Source organism: Parasteatoda tepidariorum, chromosome 1, assembly GCF_043381705.1.
Source record: "Parasteatoda tepidariorum isolate YZ-2023 chromosome 1, CAS_Ptep_4.0, whole genome shotgun sequence".
Taxonomy (NCBI): Eukaryota; Metazoa; Arthropoda; class Arachnida; order Araneae; family Theridiidae; genus Parasteatoda; species Parasteatoda tepidariorum.
The window spans coordinates 76255902-76280364 of NC_092204.1; the positions used below are offsets into that span (position 1 = coordinate 76255902).

The 24463-nt window shown below is 27.8% G+C and overlaps 2 protein-coding genes across 2 annotated transcripts in view; one reads left to right on the forward strand and one right to left on the reverse strand.

The window, feature by feature from the left end:
• The window catches only part of LOC107453483 (dystrophin-related protein 2), a 276867-nt gene that overhangs the window by 17559 nt on the left and 234845 nt on the right, over nt 1-24463 (reverse strand). The window contains exons 2-3 of the mRNA XM_016070341.3: nt 2067-2105; nt 1934-1994 (exon numbers count right to left, since the gene is read on the reverse strand). Coding sequence (XP_015925827.2) covers nt 1934-1994; nt 2067-2085 — 80 coding nt within the window. The 5' untranslated portion in view covers nt 2086-2105. The remainder of the gene's footprint in view (nt 1-1933; nt 1995-2066; nt 2106-24463) is intronic.
• LOC107453460 (uncharacterized) lies at nt 2439-9480 on the forward strand. The gene is made up of 4 exons (XM_043046715.2): nt 2439-2685; nt 3966-4262; nt 4340-4583; nt 7117-9480. Exons 1-4 carry the CDS (start codon nt 2601-2603, stop codon nt 7160-7162), a joined length of 672 nt encoding a protein of 223 aa, XP_042902649.1. The 5' UTR covers nt 2439-2600; the 3' UTR covers nt 7163-9480.

Sequence of the window (24463 nt, forward strand, 5' to 3'; positions counted from 1 at the left end):
TTAAAATAAAAATTAACTGTATTCAGTATCATCTGGCATAATGCTGTTGCTTAAGGCAACTCGTGATGTTTAAAATTTACCAGAGTCAAGCTTCTTTCTCCTGTACTTATATCTTCGAGGAACTGTACAAAATCTATTATAAAAATGTACAATATTGGTCCAGCTGTAATCGGTACTAAATTTACTCATAAAATTTGTTCTACTTTTATAAGAATATACTTGGTATCCACTAAAACTGCACGAATTATCATGATGTCAGCAGTGCCTGTTACCAAAATTAAGCATCATTGGTGTTAATAATAGTAGGGTGACTTTTTAGGGTTACCCGTACGAATAAGTACATTTTCTCCATTAATTTTGTCTTTTAAGTCATAGATTAGCGATACATGGCAAAAAAGTTTGTTATAAATTAAATAGCAACCTATCGATATTTAATTAAAAGTTTAAGTAAAAAAAGGTTAGAATACTTTCTTCAACAAATCATTGTTTTTTTTTTTTTTCATTCACAAATAATTTTATATATCTGATCTTTTTAGTTTGGCAGTTCAAAAAATAATTCATAATTCTTCACACAGCCAAAATCTCACAGAAAAAAAAATGGCTACTTTTACAAAATGTCTTATAATTATGTATAATCAATAAGTTATACTATCAAATAGCAGTAACTAGTCAATACATTGCGGGAACCTGTTGCATAAAAATATGTAGACAACAAATTTGTGAGATTTTTCTTAGCTTCAAGGCAAAATTTAAAATAAAATTAAAACCAAGTAAATTACTTTACTAATTATGTGAATAACAAATTATTCAAATGTTCCATAGAATAGGCAATTCAGAAACAATAAGGCAGTTTTAATTTTTCAAAAAAATTATTTTTATATTAGGTTATGTAAAGCTCAAACTAATTCATTGCATGTTATAATCTCATTTATCTCTTAACACATTCATAAAAAAATGTAATAAAAAAATCAGGATTAGATTCGATTGAAGAAATTTATTTTTAGTGTCAAATACTGGAAAAAACTTAAAAAAAGGACAAAGAATAAAAAAGTTTTTAAATTTTTTCGAATGGCAGGTACTGAACGTTGAACTCGGCCACTTGGCCGGCGTTTGTTGGAGAAAAAAATTATAATAATTAACCGAGTTCAAATTATTTTAATAACATACTTAAATACATGTTAACATAAAATATATATAGTTGTGACATAACAAATTTATCAAAAAATATATAAGATTTAATAAAAATTTCATTTATATACAAAGATCAGCAATTTATATTGTCAGTTATACAAAATTTTCTTTCATGACAAATGAATTTCAGTTTTTTAAAAAAATGGCTTATTACTATCAATATTTATTTCTTATTACGGATACTTTAAACATTACAATAATTCTTATATTTTTACAAAAAAGTGTTACATGTTTAGTTTTTGACAGTTTTAGACAAATGTTTTTAACTAGTGAACATCTCAGCATCATACCATAATTGCATTTTAATAATGATGCTGAAAATTGTAAAAAATAAAAATCAGTGAAATTTAACATTTTTTTCTTTTTTTAATTTAAACGAATTCTAAAGTATTTACTAATATTACTTTCTAATATTTTTAACTATTTCAAGCGTTATTTATTAATTTCAAGGAAGGCTTCTTTTTTAATTCAAAAAGTGATTCAAACAATGCTTCGTTTTTAAGCTAAAATTAATTTGTCCATTGTCAATACGTTCATTAATTTAATTTCATCAATTCTTATTTACTATACATTTTAATCTAGACATCTAACTCTTAAAATCTTATTTATCAATGACTGCAATTTAATCTAAGATCGATCATGACTTTCTGCACAGTGAATCAATAAGATTTTTTAAGATCACACAGAAGTTTTCAAATTCATTTTATATATTATTAGAATGAATGAATAATTAAGTACAAACCTAGTATAAACAGCTGCGTGATTAGTCTCCAGTCTATTTTCCCACAAGGTAGAATTTTCACCTAAAAAGGAAAATAATTCAAGATAAATAAATTCAACACAAAATAATTAATTAACTAATGACGATTTAGTACCCTTAAAACATGACAGCATGATGATGAATGAAAAACACGAAAAATAAAGCAAAAATTTAACGTTTAAATGAATAAATTAAAAATTACAACTTCTTGTTTATATTTTTAACATACTTAATTTCAGCGGTTTTTTTTAAATCGGGCAGTTGCAGTTACTTTGTTAATTTAAATTTGGGGAATTTAAAAGTTTTATAAATTATACTACATTTTCTTAGATAAGAAACAATAAATTTAATTTATTTATAAACAATCATAAATGTTCCAAATTTGTTCAGTTTATTTAAATTTCATATTTAAATATACCTTTTTTTGCATGGTGTGGCATCAGTTACAAGAAATTAATTATAGCAAGTTTCCGTTGGCACTCACTTTCACTTCAAATCAGCAGAATCAGAAACTTGACAAAGATCGCTTGCTGATGATGTTCCTGACCGAAACTCTCGAAAAATTTCAATTTATGATTTATTTTCAGTTTCTGGATTGCATGTGATCGAATGCAAGAAATAAAAGTTTATCTGTCTTAATATTTTTGCGATGATAAATATATATTCTTCTTTTCGTCATTTAGTTATTTTAGTTTGCATAACAAATATTTCTTTCTCCCTGACACCAGAGTTTGGTAAATCTCATATTTAGCATTCAAAATTTTTTTGCATTGTATCAAGAGTGTGTTGCAAATGTGAATAATTTAAACAATATAATTTTTTTTTTAATCCACCAGTTGTTGCTCTTAAAAAAGAAATGAAAAATCGCGTTATATATTTTCCTGTAACAACCTTTGGATCTTTTGGAGTATTAAATATATTTTAGACTTAGAAAATACTCAAACCATTTAATATAAAAATGATTAGTTTTGTTGTCTTATTTTGATTTTAAATTGTGGTGGACATTAATAATCCTCTGTTAATTATTTTTTGTAGATTTTATTGTATTACACATTTTATAATTCACGTGAGTTAGTTTTTATTTGCAGGGACAAAGTTTCTGAATACTTCCAAGTTCATTCATTAAATCATACTGGGGGCTGTAATAAGTTTACTTTTGGCATATTTCAAGAGAATATTCTTATTTTTGTACCTACGCAAATAGTCTCCAAATTTCGGCGATAACCAAGCACTAAGGAAACTAACTCATACCATATATGACTTTTAACCACCCATGGGCAAACCATTGCATATATTTATTTTTGAAATTTTTCTGACATTCTCCATGTTTATTTATAGCATATAAGTCAAATTACTATTCAATACTATATCTCATTATCTTTTTGTCACTGCCTGGTTGTTCCTAAGACTTGACAATTATTTTGATTCAGGTAGTGATACGGTAATCATCCTTATTCCAAGGTAATTAATTACAAGAATCTTTGTACTCCTATTAGCCATATCTAATCTATGCCATTCCCCTTAATTTTCATCTGTACATTTTTTATGTTAAATGAACAATTGTTTTTAATTTTTATTAATTAAATATTTCAGCTTAGTTGATATTAAAAATTAATCTAAAAGCAGTGACTTGTAATGATCATCAATGGTTGCACTCCGTTGAACAGAAACACACTAATAAAAAGAATTGTTATTCATTCTGATAAAAATAATAATAGTATGCTACTTTTAATTAATCAAATGGACAATAATTAGTAAATCATTTCTACTGCTCTGGCTTTCTTACATTGTTTTTTCCAATCAAAGATACCCAATTTCCCATTGCATATTTCATAAGGATTTCTGTTTTGTTACAATGAAAAAAATATGGTTTGCACATTATCAAAAATATTCTTCGTTACTTAAAAATTATTATTAAAATATTTTTTTGATACTTACTGATTTATTTATATAAAAAAGACAATAAAATATATAGATTATTGATTATATTCTAAAATTTTTCTTTTTTCAATAGGTGAGTTAGCTAAGCCAATTTCTTTAGAAATTTCTGTCTCTGAAGTTTCTGCTAATAGTGTAGAGATTGATTGGCATTTCAAGGATGAACATGCGAAATTCATCTTAACCTGTGAATTAGTTTATGGACCTGTCGATGATGCTTCTCAAGTTCAAGTATTTACACAGATACAGCTTATGGAAGAAAAAATAATTAAATTGAGTCATTTGGAAAATAATGTTACTTATCACATGCATATGATATGTCATAATGGCACTGAAGATAAAGTTCAATCAAATACTCTTCAATTCACAACTGGTACATGAGAAAAAAATATTTTTATTTGCTTATTTTTCTCTAAAATAAATTTTTAATAAATGTATTTTTGTTTTTAGGGTCCAAGACTTTACCATTGAATTATGTGATGCCATCCAGCAATTTTCATGGCCACAGTATCATTCCTCGAGAAAATTTTTATTCACGTGATGAAGACTACGTTCGTAATGTCAGATCCTCTAGTGTGATTTTAGGAGCAGTTTGTGGAATTATCGGCTTTCTCATCATTAATGTAACAATTGTCATGGCTGTCCGTAAATACTCCCATCGTCAAATGAGAAGGCGGCGGATATTAGAAATTGAGTGAGTAAAACTTTTTATTTTTCTTGTAAATCTATTGCATTTTGTTACTAAATTATTAAAAAGAATCAGACTTATAAATAATGTATGTACAATTCAAGTAAGATGTAATAAATATGATTGTTTAAAAAGTTACAAAATATCGATGAATTCTATTTATATTTAATCTATTTTATGTAGTTTTTGAAAGAAAAATGTATCTTTTTCAGTTTAAAGTAAAAACTCAGGACCAGTGGTACTCTCTAGTCTTTCTTTTTGGTTATATTTTCTTAAACTTTTGTGTTTGGTTATGTTTATAACCAGGGTTGGCCAGGTTTAGGACAGAATGGATTAGTCCACGGTTTAAACCGTCCTGTCCAAAACCCTTTTACTCAAATTATGTCACAATTTTATCTGAACAATATTTAAGAGGTAAAATAAACATAGAACTAATAACATATTGATAATTAAATATACTAGAGAATATTTGTTTTTAAAAGTATAATGTTTTATTAATATTGTTTGACTCTTCAATTTAAACAAAGGAAGATTAATCAGTAATCAAGTTCAATTGGTCCTCTCATTCAATAGTACATAACTGAAGTTTGGCCTTGCCATACAGGTTAAAATATTAGGGACTAAGTGCTTGGTTCGTCATAAACAGGTTTATTTATCTATAGTACTATTCAAGAATACTTTTATTTCATTCATGTTCAATTCTTTTAGCATAGTGGTGATACATCACCAGTGTCAGTAACTGAAACTGATGTTATGCCCTTCAAAACTGTTAATACATTTTTCAGTTATTTTGTATTTTCAATTTAAACTAATATATTTATATTTAAAAACATTTTTTTTTAAAATAGATGTCTTTTTTATCATCCTGTGATGCAGAAATTATAACATTTTTTTAAAAAAATATTGTGAAAAATAAAAGGTTAATTTTTGAACAAATTTAGTATTTTTTTTAAGAAAAATTATTATTTTTTAATATTGCCATATTTATCCTTATGCAAAAATATTATTTATCAGTATTAAAAGCATATTTATATTTAAAGGATTAGGTATTCACTTTTGTTGTTCAATGAATTGTGGAGCTTCAAAAATTATAAACCTTTTCCTATTATATTATATTATTTTCTTTTAATAAGTTATAGTAAATTGTATAAAAAATATCAAATATTTATTGATACATGTAATTATTATGTGTACAATGGTTACACCTATAGAATTTTTACCTTTTACCAAAGTTCAAGGTTTTGGACACTTTAAGACAGTTTAACCCAGTTTAGGACAGTTTTACCCAGTTTAAGACAGTAAAACCCACGTGTCCTGTCCAAAACCAGTTTAGGACGTGCAAAACCCCAACCCTGTTTATAACACAGCTCTTTGTACTTTATTACAATACCGTTTAATTATAACATTGTTTCATTGATTAAGCATAGTTCTGTTTTGATCTTGGCAAATGGCCAGTTATGCTAGATGCAAATGTTGCTATCAAATTTAGGTGAAGAAATTACTATGAAGTTTTTATGAGGCAAACATAGCATTCTCAATTTTAGTAACAAATTTTTGTTTTACATATTTTTCTTTCCATAGCTTTAGTAATATTTTTGCTTGAAGTTCTGTTATACCATTAAAATCTACATCAATTTCTCTATCATATTTAACTTTCGAATTTCCTTATTGTAGACAAGAAAATTTTAGCATGTAAGGTGTTAAAATATATACATATATATGTGTGCGTGTGTGTAATATAGAATGCCTCATACGATTCTTTCTATATTAAATGATGAGCTTAAAACAGATGTTTCTTATCAAGTTTAGGATATAGAAGTCGGTCTCTCACTGAAAGCCATAAAAAGTCAAGATAAACCAGATAAGGCCAGATAAAAGATTATTTTCTGAAGTTAATGGGCAAAAATTCGTAGATGAAGTATGCATTAAGATAGTCCCAAAAACTTCTCAGCGTCAGAGTGGCGCTATCTTTCTAGCGAAACAAAATCTCTAAATTTTATCATTTGAATGACGTTTCATCAAGATAAGAATATCCTTGCAACCACCTCCCTTTCAAGAACCTCTCTTTAAATATCAAGAGCACGGAAAATTCATTGCTTTTCCATATTTTTCATGGCTAGATAAATCTGGGCCAATTTCCAACATTCCTGCTAGGGAAACCTACAATGTAATAGTTGTAAAACTCCAGTGACCAATGTTTTCAATTCTTAATATAACTTAATAAAATGTCTTTTTATCTGAATCAGCCTAAATCTCTTAAGTTACCTAGCCTTTAAATGCATGTTATTACATATATATAATTTTGTTTAGAAAAATTTATTATTTATTAATAAGCATTATTGATCTCAGTTGAGTGTTTCCAAGTAAGTATGTCTATTATAATTAATTATTGTTCAAGTAATCTTAATTTTTCACTTACTATAGAGTAGAAAAATAGTAGGAGAATAAAAAATGGAAGAAAATGCCAATTCTTATTATTTTTTTAACTTTCATTAATTTATTTTTAAAAAATGTTCTGTAATTATTATTTTTATTGCAGAGAGCGTGATTATGATGAGTTTCCATACTTGCGTGGGGATGAATGAAGAATCCTAAAAATGTCTTCCCAAAATTATGAATCTAGTACTTGATAATAAGAACTTCATTTGATTCATTGGTCCATCATCTGTACGGGTTGTTGACAATCCTGTCCATTAAAACATACCAAGATCTTAAATCTTGGTCTGTTGCATTTTATATAAAATTTTAAACTATTCCTATTGACAGATATGAATACAATATTCTGTTTACTGATTTTTATTTGTTTATTATCTTTTTTTTAAATTGTGGAGGGACTCAGCTTTAAATTATACATTTTTATGATTGTTATAAAATAGTCGATATTTTTAATCTTAAATTTTTACTTTAGTTATTTATTATTATTATTTTTTTTACAAATTTCCTAAAAAGAATCTTAAATTATATGCTTTATATATGCTTTAGAAATATTTGCTGGTTTTTAAAAATATTAGATCTTCAAGTTTTTCAAAAGAGATCTTTTGATTTCTTGCACATTTTTTTAAAATTATTCCTAATTTTTTTTAAATAAATATTTGACTTTCTTAAATTTTTAAATATTTGAACCTAATAAATTATTTTAATAAGAAAATCTTGCCTTTAGGGAACGGGACAAAATCTATGGTTTGGTAAAGATTTTGTTTGCAAGTCTGGATTTAAAAATCAACAATGTATATCAGTTATCTCTTTTGTAGTGGTAAAAAATCATTGCTGTAAAAATGATCTTTTATTAAAGTCATGAAGTCAATGTATTTAAGTTAGAGATTTTCTTAAGTTTTATATAGTCAGTGTACTTTTTTTTCTGCTTGTTTTAAAGTTTTTTTATTTATTTTTAGTTTAGCTTAATTATTTTAAAAAAAAGAGATTTAATAAAAATTAAAAAAATTTATTTTATTTACACCATTTTTAATTTATGGTTGGTAGACTGTATTATCTGGGCCCTCCACTTCAGAAATTTTTGTATTGGATGCCATGTTTACTACTCATTTGTAAATAATACCTATTATTAGTGTGCAAAAAGTTTCAATACTTGTGTGAAAGCTAGTTTTCTATGCATTGTCCTTTTAATCAAAGTGCTTACTGTGATTTCAGTTGCATATGCCATGCTTTTATTCAATGCAGCTGAATAAATTTTTTAAACAAAAAAATCAACAAATTGTACATATATTTATGCATTTCTGTGATAAATACAGAACCATTAATTTTCAATGCAATAATATCTTATTCACTGTTATTTATTGCTTTGTTCTTTTAAAAATGTACTTGCTTTTATATTTTAATTGTATTGGCTATTGGGATGTCAAACTACTTGAAGAGTATTTCATACAGTTTTATATTTAAAGCACAAGCCTCTGTCATGATATGGAATCAGTCTTTTTAGTGAATGATAAGCTATTTTTGCAACTGTTGTGAATCTGACAATTATTTGTGACTTAAGTTTTGTCAATCCTTATTCTAATTGTGAAAATCAAAAGGGTTTGTGGTCGAATTTGTAAGTATTTGAAGAGTTTTCCCTACACTGCATTGTAAGTACTCATAAAGATATATTAAAAAAAATGTATTTTTTTTCGTCTAGGTTGAAAAAAAATTTCAGGTTAGTAATTTTTCGATATTTTTTTAAAAATTTTTTTGCTATTTTACCGTTTTCAAATTTTAAACAAATTTTTTTTTTATTGTGTTGCTATATAGTTAAAAGTTTTGATTTGAGTTCAAATCTCCCTAACTATGAGTTTATTTTATTTATCCTGGTTACTCTAAATGCTTTACTGTATTTAGAATAATTTTCTTTTTCATTTTTAGTAAGTTAAATGATTGAATTTTATGTATGTATGCATATTTTGCATTTTTCGTAATTTTGTACAGCTATTATTATTAATTTTTTTTTTTTAAATTTAAATCAATGTCCAATTCATCTTAATCAAATTTGAATTTATGTTTTGTGTCATTTTTTAATTGTGTTTTTTTATGGAAATATCTGCTTTGTGCGATGAAGCTACATTTTATTGCAGTTTTAATTTTAAAGATTATGTTAGCCAATATAAAAGAGTTTGACATCCTTTAATAAATCCATCTTTATTAACATATGACCTTATAGGAAATATGTTACTGTATTTTTCTATTACCTACTGCATTTACTATATTTTTATTTTATTTCTAGACAAATCTAGTTTCTTAAAAAATCTGTTTCAGCAAGAATTAATCAAAGTTTTAATAAGAATAAAATTCCGGCATATCATATTGAAACATTGAACAAGGGATCAGTCTTTGTCTATGAAAACTAATTTTTTCCTCTCAGAAAAAGGCCTATATACTATACATGTGTCATCAAAATTTTTTCTCTTTTAGTTTTTGCCATGAAGGTTCTTAATTTTCATAATAGACAATTTGAAAAGCTCTTCAAAATTTTTTTAGAGTTTTGTTAATATTTTTGGCTATTTTTATGATATACTTAGTTTTTTGTTTTATGCTTATACATTATATTACTGTTCTGTTTGCTTACTTGTTAATATGCTAAAAAATTCCTTTGGCTTTTAAATTGTGTTAAAAATTATTTTTTCTCATAAATTCTACTTAGGCTTGTTCAATTATATTCATAAAATGATAATAAAAAAAAAAGATTATCTCTCACTCAAGCTTTAATGTAATTACATATCATTACCATAAAAAGTTTTGCAATAATTTTTGTTTTTGTATGTGTTCCCTATGTACATTACCTTAATTGTTTTATTTTTTTCAGTTTGTAATCGACAATAATGCTCAAAAGCACTTTTGGCACTTTTAAACTAGGAAATAAAAATGACCTAGCTAGATAATGCAACTTATATCTTATCTTTTAATCAATCAAAATTTAATAGTCTTTAAAAATTAAATCTATTATAGTATTTCGAACAATTCACTTGGAAATTCTTATTTCACTCAGAATTATTAATAGAATAGAGAATTCTCTGTTCATTATATTTGTAAATATGTATATAACCATGTTAACAAAGTATTTTTTTTTCTTTCTTTTACCAAAAGATAAAAAAATGCTGTTGCATTTATAAAAACAAATATAATTTCATGTATGGGACTCAAAATGTTAATGTTGTGTTCTTTAGCATAAAATTAAAATATATTTTTATCTTTAATTTCAATGAAATTTTTTTTTAAAAAATGTGCATTGCTTTTATTTAACATTGAAATGTTTCAGTGCTTTTGAGCTCTAATTTGTTAAATTTTCAGTTTGCATTTCCTGTTAATTTGCTTCTGTTGTGTTTTCCTTTGATTTAGGTGATAATTTCGTATTGGTAGAAAAAATAAAGAAAATTTAAAAATGTAAAAAAAAAAAGTATTTTATTAAAAAATGACAATCATTCATTTAAAAGTACTTGAATGTATTTATATATTTGAAGTAGCCATTCGTTATTCCAAGGCCATTTTATCATAACCTTCACTAATTAATCAAACTAGTAACGTGAAAGAATGTTTCTAAGTTAGTATGTGTATAGGAAGGAAGATAGCACTTTTAAAATGTTCTAGATGTTTATTTTAGGTAGAAATTAATTTAAACATTATATATTTTTTACATTAAAAAAATTATTCTCAAGGAATATAAAAAATGAAGTTTTCTTATTCACTTCAGCACTTACGTATGTCACATCTAAAACATTGCATTTAAAGTTTGTTTTTGTATTATTTATAAAGGTTGTGTCAGTTATTACTTGTGTGTTTATCAAAATGTTTTGTTTCGATTAAATATGGTTAAAGGGTTGCCCACATATATGTGTGGTTTTAATTGTTAGCCACCTACTTTACTTACAGTATTATTCACAAAATATTTCTAACTAATCATATTGTTATGAATGATCATTAAGCATTTTGCTAATATTCATTTTTTTGATCCCCCATCACTTCCCTATCTGACTGTCTTCTGATTCCATACGGATTTAACTTTAAGTTAGTAAAAATTAACTTAAAGTTTAGCTCTTGAAACTAAATTCATTTCTATGTTCTTTTTAAACTATTTTTTGCACTTTTCATAGCTTCTTTTCTCTGTAAAAAATTTATGTAAACTTATAACGAACACAAATTTCTTTCACCCCTATCAAAGTATATCAAATATCAAACCTAGTTTTTCCCTTGAAGTATGTGTGGACAACTCCAAATGTTATAAAATTGTATGTTATGTCATTGAAATACTCAACCTCTCAATATTTTTAAGAATGAAATGTTCGAGATTTAAAAAAAACGATAATTCATTTTAAATTTATTTATTTGTATATATTTTATCACTCTATGTAATGGTCCAAATAATTTTCGATAAATGCATAGGTATTTTAATTGTTATTTTTAATTAATAACTTGGAATCTCTACCGCTTCCTAGCAAGTTGCTAGCGCTTCCGGCTGCTTTGTTATGAAGTGCAATTTTATAGTAATATTAACAGTAGCACGTTATATATAGTGTGCGAAACTAAGGCAGTAATTGCTAGTGCAATATTTTAAATGCAAACTTTACAAGTTAAGGAGTTATAATAATGCCCGCCTTAGCTATGATAACTAAATATGTCCTGCAATGCATAATCTATATGTGTCAAAGAATTCTGTTATGCATATTTTGTCTATCATGAGCTCTAGCTTGTTGTATAATAGCAAAATATATTAGGTTTGTGATCTCAAAGTATAGGGTAGTTTTAAGATATTTGTTAGATGCCTGTTGTTTACTGTTATCGACTCGTTGAAACTGCCTTTCTCTTTAAGAGCCCATTAAAATCTATTGTTGTAAACTAAGTATCTGTAAATGTCTATTTATACTGCCTCTCTAGTGAAATTCAAACTGTTCATTAATTCTGACACTACTCTTGTACATTTGTTTTGAAATCTTATTGATTTATATTTGTATATATTTTTAATGCACTATCACGTCAAAAAGGGCTGTTTTAAAAATTTATAAATTAAATCTAAAATCGTGTAGTAGGACTATTATCTGCTTTCAGTTTTTAAATTATAAATTTCTCTTCAATGCCAGTTTTCTGTTAATGTTGTTAATTAGTAATCCAAAGTTCCTTTAAAGCAATTGTTTGCATTGGAACAAACATTTCATTGGCTATTTTTATAATTTTATTTTAGTTATTATGTTGCTGAGATCTTATTATTTACTTAGTCAAAACTTGTACAGTTTTAGATTGTAGCTACTGCAGGTTTTTTATAACTTTTAGGAATTTTATTCCTGACAATCTTCAGTTTTCAAATTTTTCTGTGGTTCTGACACAGGAGTTTCTTTGAAACTACAAGAATAATTATTTACAATGTCCTCATTTTTATTACTGGTCCAATAATTTATGATATACAGTAGAGCGCCGATTATCCGAACTTCCAATTATCCGAACTATGTCTGAATTCTTTTTTTTTTTTTAAAGTTTGGAATACTTTTTAACCTATCGACAATTTTTCTATATTAAGAAGAATAAGTAATATCCCCTACATCTGAAGACTATATTTAATTTACAACCTTTTTAGCAGTTTTCTTGTAGTAGCCACAATACATGTATTGTGATACAGTTAAACCTACATAACCCTTTACAACTGAAAATTATCTTCCAAGAATGCGAGCTTCATTTTGATAGTCTACAATGGTAGGAATGCAGAAGGAGTTTATGAACAGATAAGTGCTGAAGTTCTATAATTGGGGAATGGGTAGTTGTCACTCATGGTTAATTATTAGTGTTTACAGTGCTTGGAATCTTAAATCTTGGAATAAAATTCTTAACAGAAAAACAAACGAAACTGAAGTTTCTGAACCAGTAGATCATTCGGATGAAAATGATGAAATTGTTGCTGAAATTTTGAATGAAAATCGGAACTGCACGCAATTCATTAGATATTGCAATGAATTGGCTAGAACGTCAAAAATGATGTTGATCCAGTTCAGTTGATTTATTTAAAAAGAATAAGGGATATATGACTGCTAAAAAAAAAACATCTTCTTTGAAACGAAATCTTTGCTGAATTTCTTTCACAATGGAAAATAATAAAAAACGTGTTAAAATCAGTAATTGACAAAAAAATTATAAAAAACTGAAATATGTATGATAAAAATAATTCGAAATGAAAAAAAATTTTTAAAAAAAATTTATTAAAATATTTAAAAATTGAAATTTTTTTTTTTAAACACGCCAGAGCTACTTTAGATAGTACTGCCAGTCCTAAGCCTACAAAAGGTGCGAAGGGAAGTTAGTGCAGAAATAATAATCATTTACACTAGATTTTAAATAACTTTCCAATTATCCGAACAATGTTCGGTCCCGAACAGTTCGGATAATCGGCGCTCTACTGTATGTATTTTTTTTATTTAACTTCTGAATGACACTTTTATTTATTAATGTTATTTACAATCCCCTTGATTTTCCCTGGGTAAAAACTAAATTTTTTGTTAGGTAATTAAATTTTTAACCATTTTATTGTTAAAAAATGTAAATATTAGAACGTTTAATTTTTTTATTTTATGATTTTAAAAGTTACAAAAAGGCACACCTGTACATGCTGCTCAGTAATACTTTTAATATCAGAACAATCCAAGAAATTAAAATAAAATTATATACTTAATTGTCTTATGTTAAATCAATTCTTTACAATTTTGTTGAAACAAAAGATTCAATTTGAATGCATAATGCTATATAAAAATACTTAATCCTCATTTTAAAATTTTCAGATGCATAGACAAAAAAAAAATTAACTAGTGAATTCCTTTCATTTATTAGTGAATGAATTTCATTCATTTGTCAATATACTTCTATTTCCAAGCATGTGTGACTACTTACGTAAAATAAAAATAAATCTTCTGAAGTTACAAATTATTATTTTTTTTTAGGAACTTAGCATTTGCTTAAAATTAATGACCTGGCATTTTTATTTTAAATGTTTAAATTATTATAATGCCCTAAGGAAACTAATAAATTGAAAATATTTTGTCTAATAATGTGATTAGTTTTACACAATCGCCAAATTTTATGCTTTGTGATCAATGTTAGTTATGAAGATCAATTGTAATGTGTGTTAAATGCAACCCTCGAATAACATTGTTCTTGTGTTTAGTAAAACTTTAACAACCCAAATATAAGGACTTAAATTTAGCACATAAATTTTTATTAAAAAGTAGATAAGTGATATAGTTCAATGTTTGCAATTCTTATGATACGTCAGGTAACGTCATGTCTTCTCGAAACTGACAAAAATCAAGTCTATTTAACGAATGTTTAGCATTAAGGATACAGCATTATTTTCGAAAGAATCTGCGTTTATAAATTTTATTTTCTTAATTTTTAAATCAATGAGTTTATTTGTTTCTGTTTTTATGCGGTATGTTTTCAATAGTACTATATTATCCATATTTTATGACAACTTTTCTACTAGTTTTCTATTTTAGTTTTTTGCTTTTTTTTTAATGAATTGCATTTTAACTATTTTAATAGTATTTTTTGAAGCTAAAGTTAAACTGTATTGCCTCCCCCCCATTTATAAAATTTACGATTATGTAAATTTCTTGCCGAATTCGGCTTTATCCACTATGCAATAAATGTTGTTCCCTTACATTCTATTTAATGCAATAAATGTTGAGGATATTTCAAACTCTGTTGATTTGTTTCAAATCTCTTAAAATAGAGATTTAAAACACCTATGACAATGTGTTGTTTCAACTTTTAGAATGATAAATATTTAAAGATGACATTAATGACTCAGCTGCGTTCGTAATTTTTATTATTATTATTTTTTTTTTTTACTTCTCTGAAATATCCCTGATCCAGATATTGAAAACCATGTTATTCGAAGGTTGCTTGTATTTTTAAACATATTTCCTCTGGTTATTTATGCTCTCTGAAAACTGTTAGCTTTGTATAGCTAACTATGATAATCTTGTTACAAATTGCAACTATTTCTGCATTTTAGCGCACAGGTTGACGAGAAAAAGATTGGCATAAAAAGAACCAATCTATTGTTTTAAATAAAACTTGCTGTAAATTTATTTATTAAAAAAATTTAAGTGACAAAAATATGTGTTTTGTCTTAATCTAATTGCACTTAAAGCAGTAATTTTGAAACCTCGTCTAGAAATTAATAAATTGAAAGTAAATTTTTATAAATTAAGTTTTTCAAGTAGACGTCTCCCGCAGTGGACTGACACGGTTCTCAGCAGATCACCTAAGTCAAACATCATTGACTGCGGTCAGTGTGCGGGTGGGTGACCACTTGGATCAGTCTGCGAAGGTGCGCGGTGTTGGTCCTCGTTAAACTGTTCTCCCGTTAAGTGCTCGACTTCGCGCGTTGATCGTTGGGCTACCGAAGCGAGGGTACAACCCCATATGCAGAGGATCAAAGTAGTAATGGCATGTCTGCGTGTCGTCCTCATGGATGTTTCCCAGACCGTCGCTAATAGCCCATTGTGCAGCTCTAATGCGACGCAAGTAAACTACAAATACAACAAATCTAGTGGATGCACCGCGAAGATCAGGGAGAATTTTTGATAGTGCTGGAAGTTTATTATTTAAGGGATGCGTCCTACGTATTTTGTTTATGTGTCACAAAAAGAGGATTTTTTTTTATTAGTCCTTTTGAAAAACGTTAATTTTTAAAAATCTTGCTCCATTTTACTTCCTTTTCAGATTTATGTCTGTTAATGTGTACATTGTGATTGAAATTTCCATCAGCTTAAAAATATAAGAAGGAAAAAAAATGCTTGCAATCTTAAAGAAAATTTTATAACTTGTGTTGTCATCAAGCACACATGGCTGCCAACTACTACGCTTTTCGGAGGAAAAAAAATTTATTAAGTGGTAGATAATTCAAACCTAAAACTTTTGTTAATTTTGCTAAAATTTTAAAAGCCTCACCACAGAAGAGCAGGCACATACAGATGTTTCATATGAAATTTTGAATCATTGGTGTTGAAAATAACTTCAAAACAAAAAATTATGTATTGGAACAAAATTTTCTTAAATAGCGTAGAAAGTTGGCAGACTTTGACACAGAGCCCTAGTTTAAAATTTGAGCACTCTAGCTAATCGGAAAGTAGTCACGATTCAATCAATTATAAATTCTGTTTAGCAATAAATTTTTTTGGAAACAGTTGAAACTTGTACTGTCCTCAGGCACAGAGCCATATTACAATTCTCCTAGAAAGACTATTAATTCCAGAGTTCCTACTAAAGTCACGAATTATAAAATTTAATAAGATCTCATGAGACTAAATGAAGTGAATATTCCAGTCCGGCGGTTCCCAAATGTTGTTCCGCATAGAATCGCAGAAGTTCCGAGAGTAAAAACTTCTTATTTTTTAAATTAGTTATGATTTTTGAAACTTATTAAATTTATATCCAATTAATAAATTCATTATTTATCTAATATCTCTGTTTTGTGAAATAATTTAATTAAAATGTTTGTGAATAAAAAAAACAATATTTTTTCTTATAACAATATAATGAATGAATTGTGAAAATAATATGTATTTGAAAAATTGCATTAGAACTTCGCATCGAATAAAAAGAGCCAAAGTCAACGATAAAGAAGTATGTTTCTCTGATAACTATTCCTAACTTTTATTTTCGTTTTTATGTGAACGAAAAAGCCCAATTTTAAGGCAAATATTGATAAAACAATATGATGAAAAAATTTCCTTTTTCATTCATTTCCTCAGTATTATCAAAATAATTACTACTCTTTCGTTAATCAATGTGTTCACAGTTGCTAATGAAATTTATTCATTTAGTCCCGGTGTTCCGCCAAAAGAAGGTCGATCATTATAGGGTTCCACAGCCTAAAAAAAATTGAGAACCCCCGGTATACATTTGTTCCTTTATTTTAAAAGATCCTCAGCTTCTTAAAACAACAAGTTCGCACACTCCTACACGAGAAAACCTTACTCTTGAATTAATTGCGCATTAAAACTGTAGAAGCATTCCCTGTTATTAAATAATAAACACCCTTAATCACATTTCCTGAGGCAAACGCAAAGTGTTTTTCCGCACGAGTGGCACTTGATTAATGAGGTTGGAGGCTATGACAGAAATTGTAGTCCATGAAATAGTAGCTTAATTCAACAATTGCTTCAGGGAGGGATATCAAAGCGATTTGGCTTTAGATAAAGACCTGTCGTCCATAATCTCTAGAAAGTACCGCCCTTAGCAACCACATAAGATAGTCATAACTATCGATTTTTAGTTTACTCACTTCAGGAATATTCCCTGTTTGTCACTAATGAACAGTAAAAAGTTAGTTACGTCCCAGATCATTAAAACTCAGAATGATGAAATAATTGCAAAACAAAAATATATGCTGCATTTAATATTGTCTTTTTCTTCCCCTTTTATACATTTAGTTATTGGTGTAACTTGTTTAGTTGACTTTATGTTATTAAATTGAGTAAAACATGTTTCTCTTAGTTCATCCCATCAGAATAATTATTGAAAATATTCAGTATCCTATGGAATGATGCTATTGCTCGCAGACAGTTTATGATAGTCAAAATTTACCACTGTCAAGTAATTTTCTTTGGTACTTATCCCTTTCGTAAGACACCTATTTCCACAATATCTATTATAGCTGCTCAGTATTAGTGCAGTTTCTATAATTACCGAATATATCACTATAATACTTCGTACCTATATTAGTATATTTGGGTTCAAAATTACAAGGCTGCGGAGCTGACCATTGATAGTCGTAAACTTAGAATTGGGTCAGCTGTTCAACGTCGGTTATAAAATAAAATGAAAGGCATGTGCCCATTACCTAAATTAACGTCCCAGCCAGGCCAAAGAGAAAGCTCGCACCCAGGAGGAAACAACAACATCGAACTCCTGCCAACCCAGTAGCCAGATTTACTCACATCGTGAGAGAACTACAGGAACTCATGAAAGATGCGGAATTAGTTTCTCTAATCCAGTCGCTCCTCCCATCAACCAAGACTTAGACGAGGAGATACTGCCAATGATGACGACCACAGATCTTCATCTGTGGAATTACTACTATTTGTTAAAGCCAATAGTCACCGTCGCCCTAGGGCCCATTTTCGATGAAGAAGTGAGGTGCCCGCATCCGCGGGCAGGTACTTCGTCAAACCACCTATCCAAATCCAAACCTAAATTAACGTAACGTTGGTGACAATAATAGTATGACGATTTTTGTTTCTTTTTTACGAATTATTACCACTTTCCCATTAATTTTGCCTTTCATTACGTAACTAATTTTTTCCTCTTTTGAATTCCAGTTGAATTTTAAAAGAATTTTAACATTTAACAGTAATATTTTTATTTACATTTTAAAAGAATAACTATAAACAAAATTATAAGCACGCCGTTTCAGATCATTTTAGGAATACTAATTTGGAGACGTAGTACGCCCATGCTAACACGTTCACGTTGATCATTGAATTTATCTGACATAAAAAATAATTAAGTATTAAAGTGCGTGCAGTAAACTCTTTTTTAATCAAATAGAGCTATAAGCTAGCAAACAATACTGATGTTATCTTTAAAATATTCCAAGAAAAATTATCTATTCAAAAACAATAGCTCGCGTAACCAATAAGAAAATTCCATTTTTTCAAACGGCTCTTCTAAACGATCTATTAAAATTGTTAAAGTTATATCTAGTTTAAAATTATATTTAGATTGTTTATTTTGATAGAAGTCTTAACTTTAGAAATAGCTCTATCAGTTGCTGAAATCTTAGAAAAGCATCAAGTTATTGTTATGTTGAAGAAAATCGAATTAACTGTTATTTAAACAATTTTTTGTATCCGAATACAAAGCTTCTGAAACGATTGATTTAAATGTTGAGTTAATGGACAAGATCCGGAATCAATTTTACTGTGTCATTACATAAAATGTTACATGGTAAAAATTAAAAAAAATCAGAGGCGCGTCTTTCAGACTATTATGTCAAAAAATACAAATTACTTACTGACCTCAAATAAAACTCAAAGGACTTCGAATCAAATAATTAAACTCTACTATTACGTTTAATATAAAAAGAAAATTTATTAACTAAACAATAAAATTACAGCATCGCAGTTCCACAAAAAACAAATCTCTTACTCAAAAAAAACTATTTACATTCTAAACCATCACCATGGCAACCACAAAACTCTTCTCTTTGCCACTTATAAACTGATATATAATAAATAAATTATTTAACAAAAAAATACGATGCGCATAAGCACATAATATTTTACAATTACGTGCTACAATCAATCACTTCGTAATATGATTCACATCCTAATAACTTGTAATCAAAAGACTTTCGATTCCGCAATCCGTAAAATATGCTTCCATTAAGTATATAGTCACTCTTTAATATGCATATATATATATATGAGGAATTCACTTGAAATTTGTTTTATAGTAAAATGTGAGCGTCAATTTGTTCAAAAATGCTCATTATTTATGTCAAGAAATAAGTATTCAAAATGTTCAAGAAAAATTACTTTAGAACAAACCATTACACTTTAAGTGAACATTTCGAAGAACGCTTAATGAATTTTTTCTAATTTTTTGAGATGAAGAATTCATTTAAAACTTATTTCTGATTAAAAAGTGAGCGTCAATTTGTACAAAAATATCCAAATATTTCAGGAAAGAGGCACTCCAATTTTTAAGAAGACAAAAAATGGAAGACAATTTTCGAAATGTTTAAACTTTTTTGCAATGAAGAATTTGAAGCATGTCTCCAATTAAAAAATGAACTTCAATTTGTTCAAAAATACACAGTTGTGTCTAGAAATAAGTACTCAAAATGTTTAAGTAGCATTTGTTTAGTCCAAACCATGCTAAGTAAAGAGCATATATATAGTGAACATTTTGGAGTTCAATTTGCGAATTTTTTGTTATTTTTTTGAAAAGAAGAATTTATATTTGAAATTTGTTTCAGATTATAAAATGAGAGTCAATTTGTTCAAAAATACCCAGATATGTCAAGAAATAAGTATTCAAATTGTTTAAGAAGCAGTTGTTTAGTTTAAAACATTCTACATAGAGAGCATATATTTTTACCATAATGGAGGACACTTTGCGAATTTTTAAAAAAAAAATTGTAAAGAGGAATTCATTTGAAACTTGTTTCGGATTAAAATGTGAGCGTCAATTTGTTAAGAAATACTCAGATGTGTCAAGAAATAAGTACTCAAAATGTTAAAGAGTCATTTGTTTAGTACACACCATATCACTTTCCTATATGAACAGGAATTTCTCATTTTAACGCTTTAAAAGCAATTAGAAATATATGCATGCATACTTACATATTATACCACATTGCAGACCCCCTAATTTGAATATAATTGATATAGTACTCACGGAGTATAATTGATATAGTACTTCGGTATAGTACTCACGGAGTTTGAATATTATAGGTTTATATTTCGGAGAGATATGGGGCCATCTATATATGCAGTATATAAGCTACAATTTCTTCCTTTTAACACTATTTTATGCTTTTTGAAATTTATACATACATACTTAAATAGTGAGCCCCATTGCGTGGCTCCTAATTTGTCCATAATAATTTTATTTGGTATGCTATAATATGTTATCGGATCGAGTTTGAATATTGTGGGTTAATAGTAGGAGGCAATACGGAGCCATTTATATGTACAGCCTTTAAAGTGCCAGTCCCCTTTTTTTGAATAATTTTTTCCCGTATAATTTTTTCTTTAAATATTTCTAGTATAGTATCTTGTAATATAAAACCTGACCTAATTTGAATATTATAGGTTTACATTGCGGGGAGATATGGGCTATATATACAGGCAATTTCTTCCTTTTAACACTATTTTATGCTTTTTGAAATATATACATACCTACTTAAATAGTGTGCCACATTTCATGCCTCCTAATTTGTCTATAATAATTTATTTTGTATGGTACTATAATATGTTATAAGATATTTTGACTGAGACAGATACCTGACTGAGTTCGAATATTATAGGTTAATAGTAAAGAGAAGAGATATGAGACCATGTATATATACAGTTCATGAGCATCAATATCTCCATTTTAACGCTTTAAAACGCAATTCGAAATATTAACATACATGCTGAAATATTGTGCCACTTGGTGGGCTCCCTAATTTGTCTATACTTTTCTTAGGTATGGCACTATAGCATATTATAATATAATACTTGACAGAGTCTGAATATTATGGAATATTAGGGAGAGATGTAGGGCCATCTATATATGCAGTATATAAGCAACGATTTCTTTATTTTTACGTTATTTTACGCACTTTGAAGTTTATACGTTAAATATTGTGCAAGAGGAACATTGAAATATTAAAAAATGGATGAATATGACAACCGAAGCTGACGTCTTCAGGGGGTTTCAGCTCCAGAAGTCATAAAAGTAAAATCTTTTCTATCGAGAGAGCACGACAAAAATTGCTCTCTTTGTACCCCAAAAGGTTTTGCCAACGTTCAGGAAAAGAATATAATACATAATATAAAATACATAAAGCAAATACAGAAGAATAAAAAAAAAGACAAATACATAAGAATAGTACGTACAAAAGCTCACGTACAGCTTGAAGACGTCAGCTTCGGTTGTCATATTTATCCATTTTTTTATATTTCAATGTTTCTCTTGTTTCAATTCCTTTCAGATTCACTGCTGCTTTGCGCGTTTTTCCATAGGAAGCTTTTATTTTTAATAGCTTTTAAAATTGTGAATTATTTTCTTAATTAAATATTGTGCCACACTCTGGGCCCCTTAATTTTTCTATAATAATTTCCTTTGTCATGGTAGTATAGTATGTTATAATATAACACCTGGTCGAGTTTGAACGCTTTAGGTTAATATTAAGGACACTTAGTGAATTTTTTCTAATTTTTTGTAATGAGGAATTCATTCGAAACTTGTTTAAAATTAAAAAGTGAGCTCCAATTCATTCAAAAATTTTAATAGTACATTAACCAAAACATGCTACATTAAGTGCATATATGTTTAACAGAATGGTGGACACTTTGCGAATTTTTAAAAAATTTTTGCAATGAGGAATTCAAATGAAATTTTTTTCAAATTAGAAAACTGAGCGTCAATTCGTTAAAAAATACCCATATATGTCAAGAAATAAGTACTCAAATTTTTAAGGAGCCATTTGTTTAGTCTAAATCATATGCTACATTAATCGCATATATGTTTAACATAATGGAGGACACTTTGCGAATTTTTAAAATTTCATTCAGGGGAATTTCTTTAAAAGTCATTTAGGATTATTAGTTTTTAAATTTGGTTGCATTGCAACTCAGTTAACGGTAGGAATATTACCTTTTGTCAACAAAAATTAAATTTTTTGACTTTGACATAACTTCAAAAATTCCTCAAAAGTACATTGTAACCCCAAAAGTGCAATGAAAATGCATTAAGAAATTAGTCACGAATATTTAGTCAATAATCGTTTGCTCAAAAAATTGTGTTATTTTTTTTTTTTTTAATTCTGCGAAGTCATTATTTTTTAAGGAATAGGATACGTCCAAGAACGTTTTTGGATTGCATATTATTTTACATCTACATAGTTTGTAAGTTCTGTTAAATTTCAAAGTTAATTTTAACTTATTTCTAATCTAGAATATTTGATTCACTTATTTTCGTCCTCCGCTGACGAAACATTTATCCTACCATTAAGCATCAACCTAAACATTACCAAGTAACCGAAATAGTTAAATCGAAAATTCTACGATGCGACAAGAGCCCCGAAGGTGCGTTATCATAACAAATTCGATTCTGATGATTTCAGGCGCATGTTGATGAGGGCACGGGTTCACGAATAGTTTGCAATCGCGGAAGGAAGCGGGAAAGATACGACTTATAAAAAAGTTTTGTGATACAGAATCAGCAAGATATTTTATTTCCATTTCCGAAAAAGAACATGAAAAATGGCGCATTTCCACTCGAGGCTATTTGCGTAGATTTATTGATTTCCGATTTTGCTGAATAACAAGTTCCCGTAAAGAGAATATTGAATAAGAAATATTCTACATACAAGATATTTTATTCTTTTCTCGCCTCGGTACGTTATTTGAGAGTTTAAGAACTAGAAAAGAGCGTTCGGAACTCCAATTAGTGATTTTTTTCCCGCTCGTCAGCAAAACTTTGAGAAGAAAAAGAAACGAAAATTGCGATTATTAATAAGGAAAATATATTTTTTCTCAAAGGTTTTAAAGAATAATGTGTCTTACAATTTTTTTATACAGAGCGTTTTTCAATAACTTAAACTTGTCATAAATTTTTTTTTCTCTTAATGATATCAGAATCTAATATAATTTTTTTTTATCTACATCTAATTTAAATTGAGCTTTTGGATTTTTATACACAAAGGAAAAAAATATTTATTAGTATCTGCTCTACAATTATTAATGTAATTTGTTTTAAAAAATTTAAAAGTACCCAAGTGTTATTCATATTCGTAATTATAAATGTCCTTTATATAGATAGACTCTTCGAATTAGATAGTTGTACGCAAAATAGTGAACATACGCTTAGTACTAAGATTTTTTTAAAATTGAAAGTATACAGGATATTCCCTTATAACCATGCCGCAATAAAAATTTGCATTTCATAAATCAAATTTTTTTATTTAAATAAACACAAACGTTATCAAAATCTGAAGAATTATTATCAAGCTCAATAAAGTTAAAATGGAAACAAAATCTTTGAAAATCTGATTACTTATCGAATAAATCCAAAAGGCAACTCCTTACGCTTTTCCATACTAATTTAATGGTTTTCAGAGATTTTAGTTCCTTTTTGTTTAAATTGACATCGATAACGATTCTTTAAAAGTGATAACGTTTTATACATTTAAATGCACATTGAGAGTTTGAACGTACCGGTTTTTATGACATGATTTTGTTCAGGGATTCCAAATATTTACATTAAGGAAGGTGATTAAGGAACACCCCATATACCTCATTAGGGCAAAACGAAATCCTCTTACCCGTTCACAACGTCTCAGAAAATGTAAGCGTTTATTTGGTTTTTCGTAAAATTAAGGCCATCAAATTTATCGCAGTTTCTGTGCAATGATATAGATTGTGAGTAGCCCCATTTATTTTTATTTGTAAGTATGATTTGAGGGTATCTTTTCCTTTCTGTTTTTTGGGTTAGAATCGTTTCGAGCTAAATAAAGCAGGGATTTCTTCATGCTGTAGCATAATAACACATGAAGCAACGTACGTCACTAAATCCATTATAATTGTGTTAATAGTGTTTCGTACAATGTTTCCTACATCATTATAATTTCTAACACCGTTCAGTTTTATTGTTTGAACAACCTATTTTCGTAATCGTTTTACCATGAGTTTGGCGCAGTA

Coding starts and splice junctions, on each gene's coding strand:
- LOC107453460 (XM_043046715.2), top strand. CDS start 2,601: ATGATAAATATATATTCTTCTTTTCGTCATTTAGTTATTTTAGTTTGC. Junction 2,686..3,965: donor CTCCCTGACACCAGAGTTTG/GTAAATCTCATA, acceptor TTTTTTCAATAG/GTGAGTTAGCTAAGCCAATT. Junction 4,584..7,116: donor CGGCGGATATTAGAAATTGA/GTGAGTAAAACT, acceptor TTTTTATTGCAG/AGAGCGTGATTATGATGAGT.